The following is a 24,547-nucleotide window of genomic DNA, read 5'->3' on the forward strand; positions in this document are numbered from 1 at the left end:
GGAGTTATATGACAGAGCCCTGAGGAACCCCAGCACTAAAGAATGGCCAGGAAGTTCAGGAGTGTGCGAAGAAGACTGGAAAGAAACACTCAGAGAGGTAGGAGAAAAATGGGACAGCATGGAGCCCCAGGAGCCAGGAGAAGAATGTTTTCAATAGAGCGAACTGTCAGTAATTTGCAGTGTTCCAAGAGGTCAGGAGCTGAAAATGCCCATTTGGATTTAGTAACGTGCAAAGTTTGTGGTTATCTTGGGAAATTTCGGTGGAGCAGAGGGATGGGGGCTGAGGTCTGTGGGAGGTGAGGAAGTGGAGTTGAGGCAACTCCTTCATCACAAAGCTTGGCTGTGAAGAGGAGAGACACCGGGGCAAGGAGGAGGAATAGGATGATGCATCAAGTTAGCAACTTATGTGTTTCCTCCCTCCCCAGCTTTACGTGGGAGAGGCTGGGCCATGTGTTTGTTTTGTTTTGTTTTGTTTTGTTTTGTTTTTTTGAGATAGAATATTGCCCTCTTGCTCAGGCTGCCATGCAGTGGCTCACACTGGCTCTCCTCTTCCCAGCTGTGGCACATCCCAGTGGCAGTTTATCTTGCCACTTTCAATCTCCCCATTATCATCATAAGTGCTGGGATTACAGGCGCGAGCCACCAGGCCCAGCCTTTGGCACATGTTTAAATGCCGACGGAAAGAGCTAATAGAGGAGAGAAGGAAGCAGTTTGTGATCCTGTTCTTTGGGGACCAAGTAATACTGAGAAGGATATAAGGGGTTGGAGAAATTGGCCAAATCAGTCTGGAAGAGAGTAAGTCAATTATAGTGTTGGTATATGTTCCCTGACAGTTTTGACTTTTAATTTTGTTGAGTTGTCTGATATTTTTGCTTGGCTATTTTGAGAAGGAGCCTCTAAGAAATTGGGATCAGGTTTAGAAATTTAGTTGAAGATTAAGTTTAAAAAGTAAGGTACACACAGTGTATCAGTATGTTACCATTTGTGTAAAAAGGGAGGAGATATCTGCACTCCCGTGTTTATTGCAGCGCTATTTACAATATGGAATCAGCCTAACTGTCCATCAACAGATGAATGGATAAAGAAAACAGGTTATGTATACACAATAGAATATCATCCAGCCATAAAAAAAGAATGAAATCCTGTCATTTACAGCAACACGGATGGAACTGGAGGCCATTTATGTTAAATGAAATAAGAGAAAGACAAATATCGCACGTTCTCACTCATATGTCGGAGCTAAAAAAGTAGATCTCACAATGACACACAGTTAGATTGGTGGCTACCAGAGGCCAGGAAAGGGAGAGGGGGATGAAGGAGGAAAAGGGATATTTATTTATTTATTTATTTATTTTTAAATTTTTGAGATGGAGTCTCACTCTGCTGCCCAGGCTGGAGTGCAGTGGCACGATCTGGGCTCACTGCAACCTCCATCTCCCGGATTCAGCAGTTCTCCTGTCTCAGCCTCCCGAGTAGCTAGTAGCTTGGATTACAGGCGTGCGCTACCACGTCCAGCTAATTTTTTGTACTTTTAGTAGCGATGAAGTTTCACCATGTTGGTCAAGCTGGTCTGGAACGCCTGGTCTCAGGTGATCCACCTGCCTCGGCCTTCCAAAGTGCTGGGATTACGAGCATGAGCCACCGCACCCAGCCAAATGTATTTATTACCACTGAACTGTACATTTAAAAATGGTAAAGATGGGCTGGGCATGGTGGCTCACCCCTGTAATCCCAGCACTTTGGAAGGCTGAGGTGGGCAGATCATCTGAGGTTAAGAGTTCGAGACCAGCCTGGCCAACATAGCAAAACCCCGTCTCTACTAAAAATACAAAAATTAGCAAGGCGTGGTGGCGTACACCTGTAATCCCAGCTACTAACTACTCGGGAGGCTGAGACAGGAGAATTGCTTGAACCCGGGAGACAGAGGGGGTATAGTAAGCTGAGATCGCACCATTGCACTCCAGGCTAGGCAACAGAGCGAGACTCCATCTCAAAAAAAAAAGAAGGTAAAGATAGTAAATTATAAATGCATATATATAGTTATATTATACACATATGTTTAATAAAGAGCAGAAGTAATATGTATTCTCATTTGCTGTACATGCATAATCACTATTTCAAAGGACTCACAAGAAGCAAAAAATCTGGTTATCCATTGTGAGGTGGGAACTGGGTCGAAGGGGAACAAGAATTGAGGATGCCTTGTCACTCTCCACTGTTATATAGTGTATTTGTTGAAAATGCCAATGTATTACTTATTTAAATAATGTGATGTAAGCTGTTTAGTTATCTTTAAAAGTAATGATTACAACAGGGCCTGAATTTTCTTATTTACTAATGATTCTAAGCATCTGTAATCTGTCCGTTCTGTGTCTAAGAAGCTAAATCTTGCTGTGTGCCTGTGAGATGTGGATCTTTGCCTGTACAGTTGGCCCTCCGTTATCTGAAGGTTGGTTTTGCATATGTAGATTCAACCAATTACAGATCAAAAATATTAGAAAAAAATTGCATCCTTACTAAACATGTTTTTCTTTGTCATTATCCCCTAAACAATACAGTATGACAACTATTTACATAGTATTTGCTTGTATTAGGTATTATAAATAATTTAGAGGTGATTTATAGTATATGGAAGGATGTTTGTAGGTTACATACAAATACTGTGCCCTTTTATATCAGGGATTTGAGTATGCATAGATTTTGGTGTCTGTAGGGGGCCCTGGAACCAATCCCCCTGCGTACTGAGGGACAGCTGTGCTCCACTCTTCCCCACTGGGGACCGACAGCCTTGGGGAAGTGGACAGTCCTGGTTCTTCGGTCAAGGAAGAGGACCATGGCCTGGAACATCCTCCCTATCCACTATAGCTTGACCGAGTGGGCTCTAAGGCTGGTTTATAGGGAAGGAAAGAGGAAATGGGGTAGTAATTATTGTGTCATAGGCGAAAGCCTCACACTGGCTGTTCCCTTCCCCTGGGAAAAAATTCTTCAGCATTTCTCTGTAAGTTTCATTGTGATTTTAGAGCATGTGTCTGAATGATTACATGGATTAAACGTATTTTCCTTTTTTTTTTTTTTTTTGAGACAGAGCCTTGCTCTGTCGCCCAGGCTGGAGTGCAATGGCACAATCTTGGCTCACTGCAACCTCTGCCTCCTGGGTTTAAGCAATTCTCCTACATCAGCCTCCCCAGTAGCTGGGAGCACAGGCACCCGCCACCATGCCCAGCTAATTTTTGTATTTTCAGTAGAGACACGGTTTCACCATGTTTGCCAGGCTGGTCTTGAACTCTTGACCTCAGGTGATCCATCCGCCTCGGCCTCCCAAAGTGCTGGGATTACAGGCATGAGCCACCTGCCCAGCCACATATTTTACTTTTAATCTCTAGTTTTATATTACATGCTGATTGCACACCCCCACTCAGGAACATCAGAGTAAATACAAAAAGAGGAAATATTTCAAAACTTTGAAATCCCACAAAAATAATTACATTCACTAATAAATATTTCTCCTTATTTATTTTTTAGGGTACCAGATAAAGACACTGTCCAGTTTAGTTAGGACTATGCCTAATCTGAGTTCCCATAAATCCTCAAATGAACTATATATGTTATTCTTCTGGAGACTGAGGAAGCTGGTTAATCACTGTTCCCTTGTCTGGGTTCTCAAAGGTTCAGCACTGAAGCCAGGAGTCAGGAGAGGATAGCATTATGACCTTTACTCCTCAGTAACTCCTAAGGCTCACAGAGTGGTTAGTTTTCCCTCCCCTGTCTATAGGCAAAAGTGGGGACTTGCAGATAGGAAGAACAGGCTTCCTTAGTGTCAGTCCCACTGGTTTTTCTTCTTCTTCTTCTTCTTTTTTTTTTTTTTTTTCTGAGACGAGTCTTGCTCGCTCTGTCACCCAGACTGGAGGAGTGCAGTGGTGTGATCTCGGCTCACTGCACCTCTGCCTCCCGGGTTCAGGCGATTCTCCTGCCTTAGCTTCCAGAGTAGCTGGGATTACAGGCACGTGCATGACCACACCCAGCTAATTTTTATATTTTTAGTAGAGATGGGGTTCGCCATCTGGCCAGGCTGGTCTCAAACTCCTGTCCCCAGATGATCCACCCGTCTTAGCCTCCCAAAGTGCTGTGATTATAGGTGTGAGCCACTGCATCCGGCCCACTGGTTTTTCTGTTTGTTTGACAAAAGGAATGCCAGACCAACTCAGTCGCCAAACAAGCACCCAGATCCAGTTATGGCTTTAACTGAGATTAAATGGAGAATCTGGTTTCAGGGACCAGTTCTTCCATTTTTGGTAGCTTGGTTCGTCATGGAGACTAAAGTTCTTACCATGATGAATTTAAAAAAAAAAAAATTACTTTTTTGTTTTTCTGCTGTTTAAACCATGATGAATTTTTAGCAACCTCTCATCTGGGCAGATTCTCCCAAGAGATAGTGAATGCTTAGGAACACTTTATAGCTCAGCCTAAGGGAGAACATACCAGAAGCATGGCTGGATGAGAAAGGAGTGGCCTGCCTGGGAAAGTACTCCGTTCCCATCTTCAGAGGGGTCTGGTGGCGGCTAGATGGCCTTTGGTGAGGATGCTGTCTGGTTGCATTGGCTGGCCCGGAAGATCATTCCAAACTCTGTGGCTTATGAGTCCAGACAGAACAGGACAAGGACACTGTGTGTGTCTTTTCATGAGCTAGTGGCCAGATGAGGAAAAGTACCCTATGCTCTTTTAAATCAAAAACAGGATGTAAGTTTTTTAAAAATTCAATATGCTTTATTTAGAATTACCATGTGCTTTATCTAACTAAATATTCCAGAGCATTTTATTCTTTCCAGACATGTTTTCTCTTATACTTTCCTAGTTCCTTTGTGACACTGTATGCTTATTTTGTCCTTTAAAGTTATCAACAGTGTGAAAAAAAGTTGTTTTGTTTTGTTTGCTGGCTATATGGTAGAAAACACAGCCTTCATCTTTTTTTGGCATATATGTAGAAGTTATTGAGTGAAAACTGAAAAGGCACCTTTAATTTATGACAGTATCATAATTTTAATTAAAAAATCAAACTTGTTATTTGGAAATGTAAAATCTTCCCCAAAGTAGAATAAAGAACCCCCACAGACTCATCACCAGATTCAATATTTTTCAACATTTTGCCACTCTTGTTTCATCTGTCCCCTCCCCTTTGTTTTTTCTCTTTTAATTCCAAATTACAATCTCTTCTAAACTCAGTGACGTGTCCTACCAAGTTGAATCACAGCGGTGGATCTGGTGTGATTCAGAATGCAGTGGGGGTGAAAGGAGGGAGTAGGCAGGCTGGCAGGTGCCTGTCTTTTACATGTATTTCCTACGGCAGGAAGAGGTTGGTGTGGGATGAACAGAGGCTCAGGCACTTTGTCTCCTTTCCTACCTGGCCTGAAGTGCCTACCTGACCCTTGTGGCCTCCAAGGGTGCCTTTGGCCAGTTGCCTCACCAGCCACTAGGCCGGACTCCTGTCACTGCTCAAGTCTTAGTTGATCAAAAGCCAGTTCTTCCCTTCTGCAGTTCCTATCACCACAAGAAGCAAATCAGCTTCCTCTGGAGGAGATAAATGGGCAAACCTGATTTACCCAGAACATATTTCTCTAGTCATTGTCCTATTAGTATTAAAGTTAAAAGGAGAACTACACTCAACGGAAGGCCTCCCTCACCACCAAAGATACCACACCAGGTAGGGAGGCAGGGATGGGAACAGGCAGTTTAAAACTTCTACTTCTGTGGAGGCTTGGGTGGCGCTCCCTGCAAAGACAGTAAAATGCCTTTAGAGGCTTGGGTCTGCATTCACCCTGCCATGCCATCCGTGAGAACTTGAAGCTGAAATTCTTCATTTTATCGTGGAAATTTGTAGCTGTGCAGAAAAGTAGGAGTAGAATAAGAAGCTCCCATATAGCCCTCACCAGTTTTTAATAATGATCAACACTTTGCATTTAAATTTTTTGATTATGCAGCCTAGTAGTAAAAAGAGTTTTATATCCCCAATTTGGGTATGTTTGTTTTTTAAATTATGTACATATAACACTGTATTGTTAATATTAAGTATACAAAAAAATAGAAAGCTAAGTGGAAACAGAACTTCTAATATTTTCCCCATACCCTATGCGCATCCTGTAAATCCCCTGGGGGTACACATTCCTCTTTGGAGCCAAATCATTTAGAAACATTATGTAATTCAGCAAACATGTGTTGGAGCCCACTGTGTGGCTGACGCTGTGCAAATGCTGGAGGGAAGATGCTGGGGGAGGTCTCACTGCTTACAGCCTGCTCCATCAGGGTCAGGGAATGAACGTCATCCATCTTCTCCAGGTGAGAAGCCCTGCCTGAGACATAGACCTTATTCTCTGCCTTTTCTTGAGCAGGATCCCCCAGCATGAGCTCTGGGCGTGTTTTATGCATTGTCGTTATTTCTTCTTCTTCTTTTTTTTAGAGATGGGGTCTCATTATGTTGCCCAGGCTGGCCTCGTACTCTTGAGCTCAAGCGATCCTCCCACCTCGGCCTCCCAAAGTGCTGGGATTACACGTGTGAGCCACCACCACGCCCAGCCATTATTTCTTATTTTGAGAGATTATTTTGCCTGGCCCTCTGTGATCATTTTGATTGGTCTGATTTTGACTTTACCTGCTAAAAACAAAACAAAACAACCCCAAAACTGTTTTATCTCTATCATTTTCTGGAGTCACCTTTTAGCTTAGTTTATCTGTTAACTTTACTTCCCTTTTATCTTTCATTTAAAAATACAGACTAGGAAAGGGCAACACAAGGGCCACAGACATGGTGACAGGCCAGGTCCTGAATCAGAAGGTTGGGTGCTGGCGCCTTCTCTGGTCTGCTCTGCTCTGCTCTTCATCTCTTCTTTTCATGCCTCACAGCAAGACTTATTTGGTCCTTTGGAGAAGATAGGATCCCCAAATCAGCTGGTCAAAAAAGGCATAGCCTCCAGGTTAAAAACAAACAAAAAACCCATCTAGGTGGTTCAAGGGCTCTGAAAGTCTAATCACTTCTGCAAGACTGGAATAGACTAGCCCCAAAGATAGTGTAGTGCTGGCAGGCTGCTGGAGGAAAAGCCTTCCAAAACCCAGAACAGCTGGGAGCCTCACAGGAGTTTTGTGAACTGAAGCCCCTGCCTGCTGGCATACCTAAGCACTGCAGAGGGCAAAGGAAGAGCGTTGGGGGCTGCTGTCAGAGAGGCTGGCTGGGTGCTGGCAGGTCTGACGCTAGAGATTTGTTATATATTTTGAACTTCTCTTTAAGTTTCTCTTTTCTTTTTTTTTGAATGATGTTATAATAGGGTATTTAACCAAGTATGACATCCTTTTTTATTCCGCTTAGTTTGTAAGGTAGACTTAAATGGTCCATTTAACCCCAAGGCAGTGTGAATTAATAGCAGCCCCTTTGTTGTGGGTAGGCCTTCACGACTCCCCCACTTGTCATGAGAATCAAAGGAGGTGCTGGCAGTGCCTAAAATGATCTCCAGCTGGGTTCCCAAGAGAGGCACAGTTGTTCCTTTGTTATTTAGACTTGTCCTTTTTAAAAGAGGGGGGCTATAACATCTTCCATTAGCTTCAGTCTGCATATAAATAAAGAGCCCTGCAAGCTTCAGGAACCTGCCTTACTTCCTAAACTTGTTAAATTTCCACTCTTCCCCAATGCATTTTTTTTTTTTTTGAGATGGAGTTTCGTTCCTGTTGCCCAGGCTGGAGTGCAATGGCACTATCTCAGCTCCCTACACCCTCCGCCTCCTGGATTCAAACAATTCTCCTGCCTCAGCCTCCCCAGTAGCTGGGATTATAGGCACGTACCACCATGCTTGGCTAATTCTGTATTTTTAGTAGACACGGGGTTTCACCATGTTGGTCAGGCTGGTCTCGAACTCCTGACCTCAGGTAATCCACCCGCCTCAGCCTCCCAAAGTGCTGGGATTACAGGCGTGAGCCACTGTGCCCGGCCCCCAGTGGAATTTTTTAAAAAGAGTTGTGGTCTCATTATGTTGCCCAGGCTGGACACCAACAGAAATTTATTTAGTACCGGTGGCCAATCTGTCGCAGATTTGTCAAGAACTAAAGAAGTAAACTAAAGAAGAACCAAGCAGCATCATGGGCAAGCTGGAAGCCCGGTAGAGCTAAATGATGAATTTAAGGATGCCATTAGAGCCAAGCATTAACTACCCTATCTAGTGTCTCTACTACCAGCTACATTTCCAACCAGTCTCCTCTCCTACCCAAGCTCTGTTGGAAACAGATACAAACCCAAGTATACAGAGGAATTAAGAAGGGTTGGGGTAGCATTTTAATTCTATCAGGAAGCATTATCGTCAATGAATAGCTTTGTGACTTTTAGCTAACCATTTACATAATATTAAGTTAGATACTTACTCCAAATGAGACTACTGGAGCCAATGTCTATTTGTAGGTGTGCCGTTTATATTGCATCATAGTCAGGTGTCTTAGCAAGACTGTTATCCTGTAATTGAATCTTAAATCTTCAGTGGATTTAGAAGAATGTAATACAATTTATCTGGAGAATTTCTTTTTCATTTTTCTTTTTTGAAACAACAAGGTCTCGCTCTGTGCCCCAGGCTGGAGTGCAGTGTGCCCCAGGCTGGAGTGCAGTGGTATGATCATAGCTCACTGCAGCCTCCACCTCCTGTGCTCAAGGGATCTTCCCACCTCAGCCTCCCAAGTAGCTAGGACTACAGGTGTGTGCCACTGTGGCTAGCTAGTTTTAAAATTCTTAGCAAGAGACAAGGTCTGGCTGTGCTGCGCAGGCTGGTCTTGAACTCCTGGGCTCAAGCTTTCCTCCTACCATGAGCTCCCAAAGTACTGGGATTACAGGCATGAGCCATGGTGCCCAGTCTGGAAAATTTCTTAATAGTTTTTTTTTTTTTTTTTTTTTTTACTTCTGTATATATCAGTACAAATCTGTGTAAAATCTCAAAAAGAATTGATTTTATGTAGGCTATATAGCAAAGGAGGCAAAGCGGTGAGGTAAAGAGAATACTGAATGAGGCTCGGGATCCTGAGTTTAAGTTTTTAGACTGCTACAAACTAGCTCTGCGATCTTGAGAAAAATCACTTTAGCTCTCTGGATCTTGGTTTCCCATCTGTAGAAGGAAAGAACAGAATTCCTCTCCCTCTTGCTTTTACTTGTGTTGCTTTCTCTGCTAAGCCGGCAACTCCAGTTCCCTTCCTTTGCCTATCCCCACGTTATTTTCACCTGCTGCAAGCTGGAAAATGAGGTGCCTCAGTTTGTTAGACCTGGGTGGGATGTAATGGAGAACTGGAGGGGTTCCTTTCTAACTGCTGTCCTCTGGGGTTCTTATCCATTTTTGTTATTTAGGGGCTTTCTTTGCTTTCTGGCTCACCACTGAGATGGTTGAAATTGCCACATAAGTGACCCCTGGCTCAAGCTAGCACATTGTCCTCATAGCATAAAATAATGGTGACATCACATTCCGCTTCAGTCCTCTGTAATATTGAAGCTTCATGCCAGTACACATTCCCAGTGTTGACAATGGTATTCCAGGAAAATATGTGTTGCTCTTGCAGGAGTTTTATCACTTTTTTCTTGATCACGAGTCATCACGAGGTCTGTCATTGAAGCTACTAAGAGTTGTCTTATGTAGAATTGCTTCTGTTTGAGAATATCGATTAGGCATCCCTTTGTACAGATGCTGAGGTTGTGGTATTCTGGATCAATACTTTTGCAAAGTATTAACCATTTATATGCTTAATCCTGGTTTTCTGCATGTTTTTAATATATTTTTTAAAACTTGGTAGAACTTCTTTTTTTTTTTTTTTTTTTTTTTGAGATGGAGTCTCGCTTTGTCATCCAGGCTGGAATGCAGTGGCGCAATCTCAGCTCACTGCAACCTCTGCCCCCTGGGTTCAAGCAATTCTCCTGCCTTAGCCTCCCGGTAGCTAGGACTATGGACACTCACTACCATGCCCAGCTAATTTTTGTGTTTTTAGTAGAGATAGGGTTTCACCATGTTGGCCATGGCTGGTCTCGAACTCCTGACCTCATGATCACCCACCTTGGCCTCCCAAAGTGCTGGGATTATAGGCGTGAGCCACCGTGCCTGGCCCTGTAGAACTTCTTACATGGAAGGATGTATTTGGTCATACCATTAGCATTTAGAAACCCATATTTCACTTCAAGGATTTGGAAATTACATTTCTCCTGTTTTTAATTACTTTATATAAAAATACAACTATAAGCTAGAATTTATTTTTCTACTTAGCTGCAGAAGAAAAATGTATGTGTTGATTGTTCACACATAAAGAATATACTGTACCATATGTACTTTTAAAAATGATAATCTTCCTAGTTGATAATAAACAACAACTCTCCAATTCTTGGCCTTCAGCTCATTTCCTAACTTAGCATGGGCTTATGTAGGAATCTGCTTATGGTTTACCAGTCAAGTAAGATCTGGGGTTTCTAATTAACCACAAACATAATGATATGCCAACAGGATGGTACATCTACCCAAACAGTTAATGCAAATGTAGGTCACATTGATAGATCAATAGTGTCTAAATTAGAGGAAGTAATTTCCCCCCTAGGTGACGAAATCTAGTTGCAACTTTTTAGCCATTCATCCCAGGCTGCAGCTTTCAGATGCTATGTGATAGGTAGGTGTACACCTACACGTAACTGATATCTCATCTAACTGAGCTCTAGGTCCCTTGGGGAAGTACTCCGGGAGTACGGTACTGTCTGCCATTAGCTCTAAACTTCTACCTGGAAATCCACAACTCTGCTTCTTTTGGAAGATTCACGTGTCCTGTTTCATTACAGAAAGAGTTCTGCCGTTAGCATTAGCCATGTCACTCCCCTCCCCGGTCTATCTAGCACTGGATCCCAGACACTGATGTGGAGAAGCATTTCTGTATGGAGGCACAGAAGCCCTCTCTTCCTCATTTGATGTCTAGGTCCCATGTTCTGAAACAGGAGAGTGCTTTTCAGATCCTGAGCCTAAGGCCCTCCTGAAAACACGTAGATTCCCATTTACAGGTTCATTTGTTTCTTGCTTGCTTTCTGTATTTATTTACTAGAGACAAGGTCTCCCCTCTGTCACCCAGTCTGGAGTGCAGTGGCAACCTCTGCCTCCCAGGCTCAAGTGATCCTCCTGCCTCAGCCTCCCAAGTAGCTGGGACTACAAGCGTGAACCACCACACCTGACAAATTTTTGTATTTTTCGTAAAGATGGGGTTTTGCCATATTGCCAAGGCTGGTCTCAAACTTGTGAGCTCAAATGATCCACCCATATCAGCCTCCCAAAGTGGAGCTCAAATGATCCACCTACATCAGCCTCCCAAAGTGCTGGGATTACAGGCCTGAGCCACTATGCCTGGCTCCCATTTGCAGGTTCTTTTGACTTACACCTCCCTTGTTCTTCAAGAAAATGGGGCCAGGCACAGTGGCTCACGCCTGTGATCCCAGCACTTTGGGAGGCCGAGGTGGGTGGATCACTTGAGGCCAGGAGATCGAGACCAGCCTGGGCAACATGGCAAAACCATCTCTACTAAACATATAAAAATTAAAAAATTAAAAAATTAGCCAGGCGTGGTAGCACATGCCTGTAATCCTAGCTACTCAAGAGGCTGAGGCAGGAGAATTGCTCGAACTTGGGAGGCAGAGGTTACAGTGAGCTGAGATCACGCCACTGCACCGCAGCCTGGGCGACAGAGTGTGACTCTGTCTCAAAAAAAAAAAAAAAAAAAAAAGGTAAGAAAAATGGGACTCTCTATTTCATTCAGTCTCTCTCTGCCATCACTACCATATTAGCCAGCTTTGCTTTAGTAACAATCCAAAAACTCAGACTCTCAACAAACATTTATTTTTCACTCATATTACTTGTCTGTGGTGCTGGAATACCTTCTACGTCTCTCCTCTGTGTATCTTCTCCGTCTGCAACTGAGGCTGAAGGAGCATCCCCTACTTAAGACATGATAGTCTCATGGCAGAAGGAAAAGAGTATGAGAGTTTCTGTTTGAACAATATGAACATCACATTTGCTCATAAGCCATTGGCCAAAGCAAGTCACATGGGCCAGTCAACTTTTTTTAGCCATTCATCCCAGGCTGCTGCTGGGTGACGTCAGAGGTGACTTGGAATGGCAACAGATGGTGCCTGAGCTGTAGGACCCTTGGGGAGCACTGTGGGAGGCTCAGAATGCTGGGGCAGTCCCTAATAGTGATGCTGCTGCTCCTGACCACAAAAGGACTCTGCAGGTCAGCCCCACCTTTGACAAGATGCTTCCCAGGGTTCCACCATGCAGACAGACACTCATCCTCCTTTCCAATGTCCGGGTATCCCTGGGACAAACAGCTGTTATGTATGTAACATCATTTTGTCTTCTCAACAAGCCTGTGGAAGTTATTATCATTTCCACTTTTTAGATAAGGAAGATGAAGTAACTTGTTAATAAGTGGAACATCCTGAACTTGAACTGTTTCTTTGACTCGGAATCATATGTGTTTTGGGGGTTTTGTTGTTGTTTTCATTGTTATTTTTATTTTTTTATTTTTTCTGAGACAGTGTCTCACTCTGTCACCCAGGCTGGAGTGCAGTGGCGCGATCGCAGCTCACTGCAACCTCCGCCTCCCGGGTTCAAGCGATTCTCCTGCCTCAGCCTCCTGAGTAGCTAGGATTACAGGCATGCACCACCATGCCCAGCTAATTTTTGTATTTTTAGTAGAGATGGGGTTTCACCATGTTGGCCAGGCTGGTCTTGAACTCCTGACCTCATGATCCACCCGCGTAGGCCTCCCAAAGTGCTGGGATTACAGGTGTGAGCCATGACGCCCAGCCTGTTGTTATTTTTAAGAGACAGGGTCTTGTTCTGTCACCCAGGCTGGAGTACAGTGACTCAATCATAGTTCACTGTAGCCTGACATTCCTGGGGTCAAGGGATCCTGAGCCTCAGCCTCAGCCTCCTGAGTAGCTAGCACTACAGGTGCACGTCACCACACCAGCTAATTTAACAAAAATTTTTGTAGAGACAGGGTCTCACACTGTGTTGTCCAGGCTGGACTCAAACTCCTGGCTCAAGTGACCCTCCCCCTTGGCCTCCCGCAGTGCTAGGATTATAGATGTGAGCCGCTACAACCAGCCCAAATGATATATTCTTTGAATGGCAACGTGAAATGTTTAAAATACTGGCTGGGTGCAGTTGCTCACGCCTGTAATCCCAGTACTTTGGGAGGCTGAGGCATGTGGATCACTTGAAGTCAGGAGTTCAAGACCAGTGTGGCCAACATGGTGAAACCCCGTCTCTACTAAAAATACAAAAATTGGCCGGGTGTGGTGGCGCATGCCTGTAATCCCAGCTACTCAGGAAACTAAGGCAGGAGAATTGCTTGAACCCAGGAGGCGGAGGTTGCAGCGAGCCAAGATTGCACCACCACACTCCATCCCGGGCAACAGAGAGAGACTCCATCTCAAAAAATAAAAAAATTAAATAAATAGGCTGGGTGCAGTGGCTCATGTCTGTAATCCCAGTACTTTGGGAGGCTGAGGTGGGCAGATTGCCTGAGGTCAGGAGTTCGAGACCAGTCTGGCCAACATGGTGAATCCCCGTCTCTACTAAAAATACAAAAAAATTAGCCGGGAGTGGTGGCATGTTCCTGTAATCCCAGCTACTGGGGAGGCTGAGGCAGGGGAATTGCTTGAACCAAGGAAGTGGAGGCTGCAGTGAGCCGAGATCACACCAATTCACTCTAGCCTGGATGACACAGCAAGACTCCGTCTCAAAAAATAATAATAAAATAAACAAAAGAAAATACTGTATGTACTGTGCGGATATAACCATGTAAGAACTTACATGGATAAAACTTGAAAAAGAGTAGAAAAAGTGAAGTGCTTGGCCTTTTGAGTGGCACGTAGTATTTCTTTGTCACCCAGGCTGGAGTGCAGTGGCATGATCTTGGCTCACTGCAACCTCTGCCACCTGAGTTCAAGTGATTCTAGTGCCACCATGCCTAATTTTTGTATTTTTAGCAGAGGCAGGGTTTTGCCATGTTGCCCAGGCAGGTCTCAAATTCTTGACCTCAAACGATCCGCCTGCCTCGGCCTCCCAAAGTGCTGGGATTACAGGTCTGAGCCACTGCACCCTGCCCAGACTTAGCTCCTTCAGTTTCCGGCTTCCCTGACTGAACAGCCACTGTAATTCATTTGATGAGGAAGATCTTTGAGAAGTAATTGAGAAGGTTAAGCCAAATATAGTTTGGAGTAAGATCAGATACTGCAGGGGCAGAGAGTTGAGATTAGGCCACAGTGAAGAAGAGGAGAAAATATCAAATGTAAGCAGAGATTAACACCCCACAACTGAATACCAGCAGTAATACAGGATTTGGGCCAGCAGCAGGGTTAATGCAAAAGAGGCAGCTGTTAAATCGAAAATATAAGCTTTTATTTTGTTTTGTTTTGTTTTTTGTTTTAGAGACAAGGTCTTGCTCTGTTGCTCAGGCTGGAGTGCGGTGGTGTGATCATAGTTCACTGTAGCCTCGAACACCTGGGTTCAAGTGATCCTCCTGCCTCAGCCTCCCCAGTAGCTAGGACTACAGATGGGCACCACCACGCCCCACTAATTTTTTTTTTTTTTTTAAATTTTTTTTGTAGAAGTGAGGGCTTGCAATGTTACCGAGGCTGGTCTTGAACTCCTGGCCTCAAGTGGTCCTCCCACCTCATGCTCCCAAAGGGCTGGGGCTGCAGGCATGTACCACCATGCCTAGCTAATTTGTTTGTTTGTAGAGCTAATTTTTGTTTCTTTTGTAGAGACAGGGCCTCACTATGTTTCCCAGGCTGGTCTCAAACTCCTGGCCTCAAGCAGTTCTCCCACCTCCGCCTCCCAAAGTGCTGGGACTGTAGACAGGAGCCACTGCACCCAGCTAGAAAATTTAATAGGAAGTCTAAAAGACATTTCAAGAACTCTCTCCTTTTGGGAACACCTTCTAAAGACCCTTCTCCCCACCTTATGGACTGGCCTTCAGGAGCCCAGTTTGGCAGTAATTGTGCAGTGGCTCAGGCATGTAATCCCAACACTTTGGGAGGCCAAGGTGGTAGATAACTTGAGGTCAGGAGTTCAAGACCAGTCTGGCCAAAATGGCGAGACCTTGTCTCTACAAAAAAATAAAAATGTAGCCAGCATGTTGGCATGCACTGTAGTCCCAGCTACTCAGGAGGCTGAGCCTGGGAAGTAGAGGTTGCAGTGAGCCAAGATTGTGCCACTGCACTCCAGCCTGGGCAACAGAGTGAGACCCTGTCTGAAAAAAAAGAGATCCTGTGTCCTCATTGCATCTTGCCAAGAAGCACCTGATGTCAGTTTGTCCCATTATTTTTCAGGTATTTCAATATATTATTCTCTAGAGTAGAGTATTCCATTGTCTGAGATAAATCTAGCTTCCCTATATCATAGTGGCTATTTTTCTTCCAGCCCAGAAGTTTTTCCTTGGTAAGATAACTTTATTTTGTGAGTTTATAGATTTGGATCATAAAAATAGATCGGAACTGTTAGACTAATTTGGCCCAGAGATTTTATGCGTCCACTTGGGAGAAATAGGAGTAATTCTCAAATCCAAAATGAGAAAATCCATGTTTAACAAAGAAAAATTAGTTTTTAGCTGAAGGAAGTCCCCTATAAAAACATATTGTGTCACAGGATTCCTTTCACAGTAAGCTACCAATTTTATATGTGACTCAATTGACGTAAAACTCTGTTTTAAATGATTAGTATGTGAGGTGACAGATATGTTAATAACTTGATTTCATCATTTTGCTATGTATACATGTATCAAAACATCATGTTGTACAGTGTAAATATATACAATTTTTCTTTGTCAGTAACACCTTAATGCTGGAGGGGATGGGAGAAGAAAATCTGTTTTCTATATTTCACAAGCATGTCTATTGCACAATGTATACACATTGCCCCATTATGTGAGATTTATTGGCCCAGCCTAGGATTTGGCTTTTGACAACCAAAAAGGTTGCCCTTTGTGATGCCAGTCTCAAAAATGTTAAGAACGTACCCCAAGCATCTCTTTAAAAAGGATTTTGGATTTATTGACCATGAATTTATCTAGAATCTGTTTCTACTTTCATTTGTACCATTTAGGGACTGATGATTTGTATGTTTTCCACTTGTATTTACATAGCATTCCTTTTTTCCTCTTTAACTCGGGTTACACACTCTGAATGTCTAAAATGATGAGTCAGTGAAATGGTTTGTGTGTAAGGATTCACAGTAAGAGAGTGGGTGTCCCATCTACAGGGAGCAGCCACGCCCAACTTCAGCCTGAGATGAGTATGGTTCATTGTGGCCAAGATATTTTGATTTATGGCTGGGCGCAGTGGCTCATATGCCTGTAATCCCAGCACTTTGGGAGGCTGAGGTGGGCTGATCACCTGAGGTCAGGAGTTTGAGACCAGCGTGGCCAACATGGTGAAACCCCGTCTCTACTGAAAATACAAAAATTAGCTGGGCATGGTGGCGCACATCTGTAATCCCAGCTACTTGGGAGGCTGAGGCAGGAGAATCCCTTGAACCTGGGAGGCGGAGGTTGCAGTGAGCCGAGATCACACCATTGCACTCCAGCCTGGGCAACAGAGCAAGACTCCATCTCAAAAAAAAAAAAAAAAATATTCTGACTTTTCCCTAGAATCCTCAAGTCTGAATTTTCAAACATTATGAATTCAATCAAAAATTTTAAAAGACACCGTGCAGAACAAATAGGTGCCTCATGGCTTGCGAGTTTCTTTCTTTAATATACCTCTTTTACATTTCAAAGTGTCCTTTCTACTTTTCTGGGATTTAGTATATGAATTCACTGTCTTCTGATTCTCCTCCCCCAATTGCATGACAACTTTTATTATTCTTTCAGCTTTCCTCTTAGCACACTACAGATTATTTGTCATTATTTTATGGTTATTATAAAGAAATAGTTCCATATACTACTTTATTTACCTTCACCCAAGGCCCACTAATGTATAATAAGTAAAACCGTAAAATCGGTCCTTTCATCTGCTGTTGTTATCAGTTGTTCTTGAGGGTGAGTGTCAGTTTCATGGTTGGAGGCCAACTCTTCTTCCCTTCTCTCTGCAGCCGTCATTTCACCAAGCTGATAATGTTCGGGGAACACGCCATCACGGGCTGGTGGAGAGGCCATCCAGGAACCGCTTCCACCCCCTCCACCGAAGGTCTGGGGACAAGCCAGGGCGACAAATATCCTTTTTTACTCTTCAAAGGGAGTGTGCATTCTGAAATGTTTGAAAAGTTTTCAGGATTTATCTTCCCTGCAATTCTCCTTTGGCCTCAAAATCTTCATTTATCTGATGAAAGGAGGCAATACAAGTAAATGAGTTGGAAACTAGAAACATCTCTGCAGTCAACATTTGGAAACATCATTGTAGGTGTTTATGAAAGCATTGATAAAGTTCAGTTTAATGAAATAACAACAAAAACAACCTGTAATTCAGTCCCATTGCAGGGTGTTCTGAGCATTTTCTCCAGAAATTGGCCAAGTTAGAGTTAAACCTGACTTTGAATCAGGTTAGAGAGACTTAGTCTATCTAGCAAAAATGGACATAGAGATATGTGGTTTATTTGTACTTCTTTTGATCTGCTGACCTGCTTTTGGAACTTACAGACAAAATTTCATATGATTTTCTATTTGTGATGTTTCAAACTCAGTAAGTGATAACTAAAATAAACCTAGAATATAGGAAAATCTCATGCAGTAATGTACAGTTACACCAAACTCTGCTGTTAAGTAGAAATAAAGGAAAGGAAATGGTGAATTCACCTGACAGTTTCATTTAATCAGTGCTGTTTACAGGGCGGCAGTGGTGGGTGCAGCTGTGTGACCAGCATTGTGCCGAAGGCTTTGGGGAACAGAACTGAACTGGATTTTTTGGGAGAGGACACAGAAGTGTGCCAGGAGGGCCCGTGCTCTCACTTCATTCTTCTCAGTACTCGGGCGCAGGGGTGGAGGAAGGAGAAGAAAGGCGGGGTGGGTCTCGCTGCGGAGAGCTGAATTCCTGGCAGTGATGGTAGAGTTGGCTTCACAAGCCTAGAAACCAGGAAGTGGGGGCAGGGCACTCATGTTTACTGAGCACCTACCCATGCCAGGCGCTGTGCTGGGTAATTTATGTGTCATTTAGTCCTCAAAAACTCACTGAGTCGTTAATTTTTTTAACCCTCATTTTCTGATGAGGAAACTGAGTGTGTGGTGAAGTAACCCAGGATTCAGACCAGGCCCAGCTGCTGGCCCAGCCTGTGCTCTACCCTCCCTGTGCCACCTGCGACCACTCGCAGTGATGAGGACCTTGTACAAGGGAGCCAGGAGTTGTGGGGGCACTCTAGGGAAACCCCAACTTTTCTTGCCTTCAAGCTTCTTGCAGTTTTTAATCTATTTGGAGGCAAGAATAATGACCCAAGGGAATGTTTTTCTCTCCCCTTTCTCCCGCCCCCAGGAACACACCACATTTGGTCCACAGAAGGACTGACTTCTGATTTTGTATATTATGTGGCTGTTATCAAGGAAAGTAAAGATGATAAATGATCTTGAGAATCTATTCTGGAATGTGTGAAAACTTTGACATTGAATGAAAAAGGCAAAAGGAAATGGACGCAATTCATCAGCAAATTTGCACGTCAGGATGGAGTGGTACATCAAACCATTGTCCAAATTGCCTAGAATATTCAGGCAAAAGACTTGGAGCGTTTCTTTGCTTGATTTAACAATGTATATTTTTTTGGCTGGGCACGGTGGCTCACACCTGTAATCCCAGCACTTTGGGAGACCGAGGTGGGCAGATCACGAGGTCAGGAGATTGAGACCATCCTGGCTAACGTGGTGAAACCCCGTCTCTACTAAAATTACAAAAAATTAGCCAGGCTTGGTGGCAGGCACCTATAGTCCCAGGCTGACGCAGGAGAATGGTGTGAATCCGGGAGGTGGAGCTTGCAGTGAACCGAGATCGTGCCACTGCACTCCAGCCTGGGCAACAGAGCGAGACTCCGTCTCAAAAAAAAAAAAAAAAACTACCAATGTATATTTTTTCAGTTCTCAGTTCCCTCTTTCTCCTGTCAGTGCTCTCATTTCTATATATTAGATTAAACATTATGCTATATATACGTATGTGTGTATGTAAGTACAGTCTAAATGTATAAGCATGCATATAGCTTTACTAACCAAAATAGAGGAGGGAATTGAAGAAAAAAGAGGAGAATGTTTATTCACTTATAAAAATTATTTGTTAAGTATGTGCTAGTGGTCAGACACCGTTTTAGACATTTTAGTTCACTGTAACAGTAAACCGCATGGTCCCTGACCTCAAGTTGCCCAGGGTTCAGTGGGAGAGGCTACTCAGCAAACAAGCAGCCACGGCAGGTATGGCGTCTGCAGGGAGGCAGCTCAGGGGCTGTGGGAGCACATTGGAGGTGCAGCTTGAACCAGTCTGGGGAAACGAAGAAGGCATCCTGGGGGAAAATCTGAGGCTTGAAGGATAAGAAGTAAGAGGATAAGGTGTTCATTCAGCAGATCTTTACAGAGCCCCGTCTCTGTGCCAGGCACTGTTCTAAGCACTGGGGACCCAGTGATGAATAAGGGAGACATACTTCCTGCTTTCTTGAGTTCACAGTCCTGTGGGAGATGACAGCAAACAGGCAATAAGAAAGGAAAATGGCTTTAGATGGTAATGAGTGAGATTTAAGAGAGTAAAGCAGTTGGGAGGTATGTTCCAGGCAGAGGGAAGAGAATGTGGTGCAAAGTCCCATAAAGGGAGATGACTTCTTGTGTTCAGGGGACCCTATCTCTTATGATAGGGTATAATCTGGCACTGTATGGATCAACTTGAGAGCATAAGCAAAGCTAGTCAACTCCTAAAGGAAGGAGAAACAAAAACCAAGTTAATATGCAGAGAAATTAAAGTTGTTAGACAGTATGAGTCAGATTCACTGATCATGAGCCATGTCTTTGTGGTCTCCTAAGCCCCTAAACTGGGGTCCTGGGACTGGACATCGGTTGATGCAAAGAAAGTTCTTTAGCCCAGGCTCTTTTGAGGAATCAAGGGTCCATGAAATGGGATGATTTTATTTTGGTGTTAATCTATTCCAGAGAACTTGGAGGAGGAGGGCTGTGATTCTATCTTTGCTTTCACGACCTGCATTCTGTTGGTTGTGAAATAATCTGCTTAAAATTGTGGCCTTGCACATTTGTCTATGACTTTTTAAATGAAGTGTCTTCATTTGAAAGTATAAAACACTGGTTTGAATCTTTGTTAGAACAAAAGGAAAAAATCAGAATTATCTTATTATAGCTGTTTCTTGGCTTGGGTGTTATTTAAGACACACTGGCTTAGACAAGGGTTTTAAGGGTTCACTCCTATGATAGGGTGATCTCAAATAAAATGAACATTGTTTAACAAATATTCTGGCTTCCTCTCAGAGTGGGCAGGCACAGCACGCAGAGCTCTGGCACAGGAGATTCCTTCTGGAGTGGGCTTTGCCCTTGGCATGGGCGGTCACACAAGACCAAGGCACAGCTGCAGCTGGGCCCTGGCCTAGCCCCACACAGGCAGAGGAGAGGCACTGCCAGGGCTTGCTCCTGGCTGGGGGCCTGGGCTCGGGCACTTGGAATAGAAGCTCTTTTGCCCTTCTGCAGATGTGCGGTCTGTAGCAGCCCTTCTTACTCCCACCCCTCAAGGGTGGCGGGCGTGCCGTGTCCCAAACACCCTCGCTGAACTTCTGAACTATTAACATAGATTTATAGCAAAGAAAATATTTTCTCAGACTAGTGGGTAACACACTGAGAAAGAAGGAGACATGCTGAAGAAACGTAGAAAATGCCTTCCTCTAAAGGAAGTCAAGAGTTCACCAGCGTGAAGGGTCACAAAGAGATGCCTAAGACCTACCAGAGTTAGGAATGATTCTCCTCTCTGGGCTGGGCCTTGCTTTGATTCTTTTCATCATAATGAGATGAAAATGTTAGTACATTGGTTTATAGGACACTGTTTCTTTGAAATGCATGGCCTATTACATTTGAGAAACACCATACTCTGTATCTCCTCTTGGAGCCTGACTGTATATATCAGGGCTCTGAAAAGTCCTGCAGTTAAGAAACTTCTCATCTTTAACCCAGAATTTCAAAACTTAAGTGATCACAAAATCCAACTTTTACCTAACACCCGTCTTCTTATCTTGAAGGACAAGGAAACATTGGTCTTTAGAATTTTAAGGGGGAAATACTCTGACTTCACAATACCACATGCAACCTGTTTGCCTCTCATTTGCTGAGGGAAACAGGATGTTCTTATAAATGCAAGGACTCAAAAAGATGCCACTTATATCCTCCTTTACAGTTTCACTTTAAGATGTCTTCTAGTGGGACATAGTTAGAGGTAAAGGGACAAAAGGAAGTAGAATGACAATAAACACATGGCTGAGAAATCAGGAAGGAGCCAGATTGTGGCCAGTTTTCTATATTAAATCTGACCCTGAAACTTGTCTTGGTAGGTGGGTTCTGTTAACCAGACTCCGAGTCCACTTACCCCACCAGCTACATGGAAGGTCTCAGGCCTGCCCCACAAACTGTGTCCCTGGCAGAACACAGAGTTCCAGAGCAGGAGAGGAATGACTGGCTTCCAGGCTTCCCCGACAAGGCAGTTCCTGAGCCCTGCCCAGGTACACTGACCGCACAGGGACGGGAAGCCAAGAGAAGGGAACCCTGGGCCTGCACCCAGCCGCAGGTCAAGCAGCACAAAGAAAGGGACAGGGCGGGTCTTGTTTTCAGCTTCTGTGGCTCAGTAACCCCACCCACTGGTAAACGGGCCAACTGATGTCCTCTCTTAGCAGCAGCAGAAGAGCTGCTCCCCTTCCTTTGGGGAAGAGTAAGAACTGTTCCCTCTAATACTCCGCAGGCTGAGAGGAACAGCAGTCCCTGTGTTGATGGATTGAGACAGTAACTCGAGGAGGAAGATTTTCCTGCACAGAGCTGCAGAGGCTTGGGGAGAGAGAGAACAGACTGGGATGACTCTGAGATCCTAACCTGAGTGTCTTGGTGGACGGTGGCCTTTCACTAAATAAGATGGACTATAAGAAGAGGAACAGATTAAGGGGACAGTGATTGGTTGGATTTTTGGTAGAATTTGAGCTGTCTTGGGTACTTTTGGCAGAGAACTTGAGTAGGCAGTTGGAAGTATGCACTTGGAGTTCACAAAAGAACTGTGGGGAGCTGGAGGTGTGGATTTATGAGTTACCGGACTGTGGGTGACAGTGGGGCCGAGGGAAGGATGGGATTGGCCAAGGCGAGCATGGAGGACAGGGGCTCTCCACCAGGAAGACGGGCACTGGCCCGGAGGCTCTTAGGAAGCACCTCCTAAAGCTCCTGTGCCCGGAGGCTCCCGCCACCCCCTCCACCTGCTCACACTCTGCCTGGTGCCCAGTGATCCTGAGAGCATCCTTTGCCTCTCAGAGCCATGCAGGCAGGTGTGGCCTGAGGCTGTGAGGCCACAGGACCCCAGGGAACATCAGGACGGAAGGCAAAGGGGCGGAAAGGAGTGCACAGAGGGATAAGAAAAGATCCATGCGAGTGTGGGGATTTTTTTTTTTAAACTTTAATTTTTGTTTCCATCCATTGCAGCCACCTCTTCTTTGTTTATCTTTTTCATTATCCCTCCTCCCCGCCTTCCTTTTTTAATGTGGAAATCTTCCTTGAGCCAAAGGCTTCACTAAGCTTAACTAAGGAAGCAATGGAGGAGGCGCTGATGTGGTTGTTAAAAGCTCTGTGGCCTGTGCTGCCCTTCCGCTGGCACCTGGCACCTGGCAGCGATGCCAGAAATGTTTCTTGAGTAAATGGTAAATTCAAGTTTATAAATAAGAGTGTTTCCTTTGTCTCGAGGTGGTTACTTATGGCATGTCAGTGTTGTGGAGTAGTTTAAAGCCACCTGAATGAAGTTTTCTGAAATTTTCCAAAGAACAAATAAACTTTTTCTAGATTTTCCTTGCATTAACTGTAAGCGTATAACATGAGTGATTCTCTTGGGTTTTCAAATATCCACTAAATTAGATGAGACTAAAAATTAAGAGAGCTCAGAGGTCACATCTTTCAACTTTTGATGCCTCAACCTAATTATATTAAAAATTTCCAAGAATTTACTATATTTTCATGTTGTTAATATCAGGAAGGTTAAAATGCTAACTTACACCTCAACATTGAAACCACCAATGTTTGATCATTACATGACTATTACACCACTGCATTCTAATTTGTATTATCAGTACTATGAAATCAGAGATGTTGAGTTTAAAGATGGCAGTGTACTGAGAAAAATGGCAAACTTCTACTTCCTGAAATTAAGCGTTTCTGAACAGAGATTCATCAAATCTGCAGAAGAGAGAAAGGCAGATAACCGTAGGTTCTGAGGCTCGGTATTTCCTCCCTAATGGCTTTGCCAGCAGAAATACTGACAGGTTTTGTCTGTCACGGGCCTTCCTATTTATCACCTTCTCCTCTCCTACCTCCTACTGCGGTCTCACCTCATCTGTACTTCATGTACATTAAGCCTAATAGTGAATGTTGAAGAAATGTCTCTCTTTGGAAATTATCTGTTTTATTTTATTGATTTAAGGTCAAATTAAGAAATAAGATAATGAGACTTGTCAAAGAAAACTAATATGTAGAAGATGAAACTTGCAATCCTAATGCTTCTCCTGGCAAAGAGGACATTTCCCACCAAATCACTAAGAACTCATGAGAGCCTCCGTTTTCCTAATTCCAGATTCTGTATTTATTTGAGCTGCCCAGCTCAGGCCTGCAGGATAGGGCCCCACTCCATCAAGGCTTCTGTTTCCTCCTGAGCCCGAGCAGATGATGCCTTCTCTTATAGCCTCCATCCTTCTTCCCAGAACACTCCAGGTACTATTTTCTATTTTTCTGGGGGCATTTGGCATAGTTCACTGTTTCCTGAGAGGCAGCATAGCTTAGCGGAGAGTTCTCAGGCTTTGGTGTCAGTGAGTTGTGGGTTTGACCCCTGATCCACCAGGCATGCTATCTGATCTTGGATTTCTCAGCTTTTCTAGAACTGAGCCTCAGTTTCTCCAGCTGTAAAATGGGGAAAATATCTGCGTCTCAGGATTGAGATTAAATAAAGTGTGAACTCAGCACAGGCCTGGCACACAGTAGGTGCTTAGATATCTGTTTTCAAATTTCTGTCTTAATGTGTAGCTTGTATCTTCTTATTTCTACCTTAAGAAATGAAGGTTTGGGATGAAAAGTATTATTGGTAACTGCCGAATGTATATTTAATCCAATCAGTGATCCAGGAGACAAAAGGAATGGGCTTGGTTTGGGTGAGTGATAAGGAGGCAACGTTCCACATAGGAGGAGAGAAAGGCATTAGCAAAGGCCAGAGGGGCAGGAAAATACAGGCTGTGTTTGTGGAACTCAGACAGCTGGAGGGAAGACAAGAGCAGAAGAGACCATTGTCCCCAGATTGTGGAGCACCACAATTGCTAAG

At 44.0% G+C, this 24,547-nt stretch overlaps 1 protein-coding gene across 4 annotated transcripts in view; it reads left to right on the plus strand.

Moving 5' to 3' along the window:
- Window positions 1–24,547, plus strand: part of CRTC3 (CREB regulated transcription coactivator 3) — a 117,211-nt gene that overhangs the window by 48,630 nt on the left and 44,034 nt on the right. For all 4 annotated transcript variants that reach the window (XM_024232539.3, XM_063716308.1, XM_024232540.3 and 1 more), the window contains exon 3: window positions 17,133–17,252. In XM_024232539.3, coding sequence (XP_024088307.2) covers window positions 17,133–17,252 — 120 coding nt within the window. The remainder of the gene's footprint in view (window positions 1–17,132; window positions 17,253–24,547) is intronic.

This window comes from Pongo abelii, chromosome 16 (genome assembly GCF_028885655.2).
Source record: "Pongo abelii isolate AG06213 chromosome 16, NHGRI_mPonAbe1-v2.0_pri, whole genome shotgun sequence".
Classification (NCBI taxonomy): domain Eukaryota; kingdom Metazoa; phylum Chordata; class Mammalia; order Primates; family Hominidae; genus Pongo; species Pongo abelii.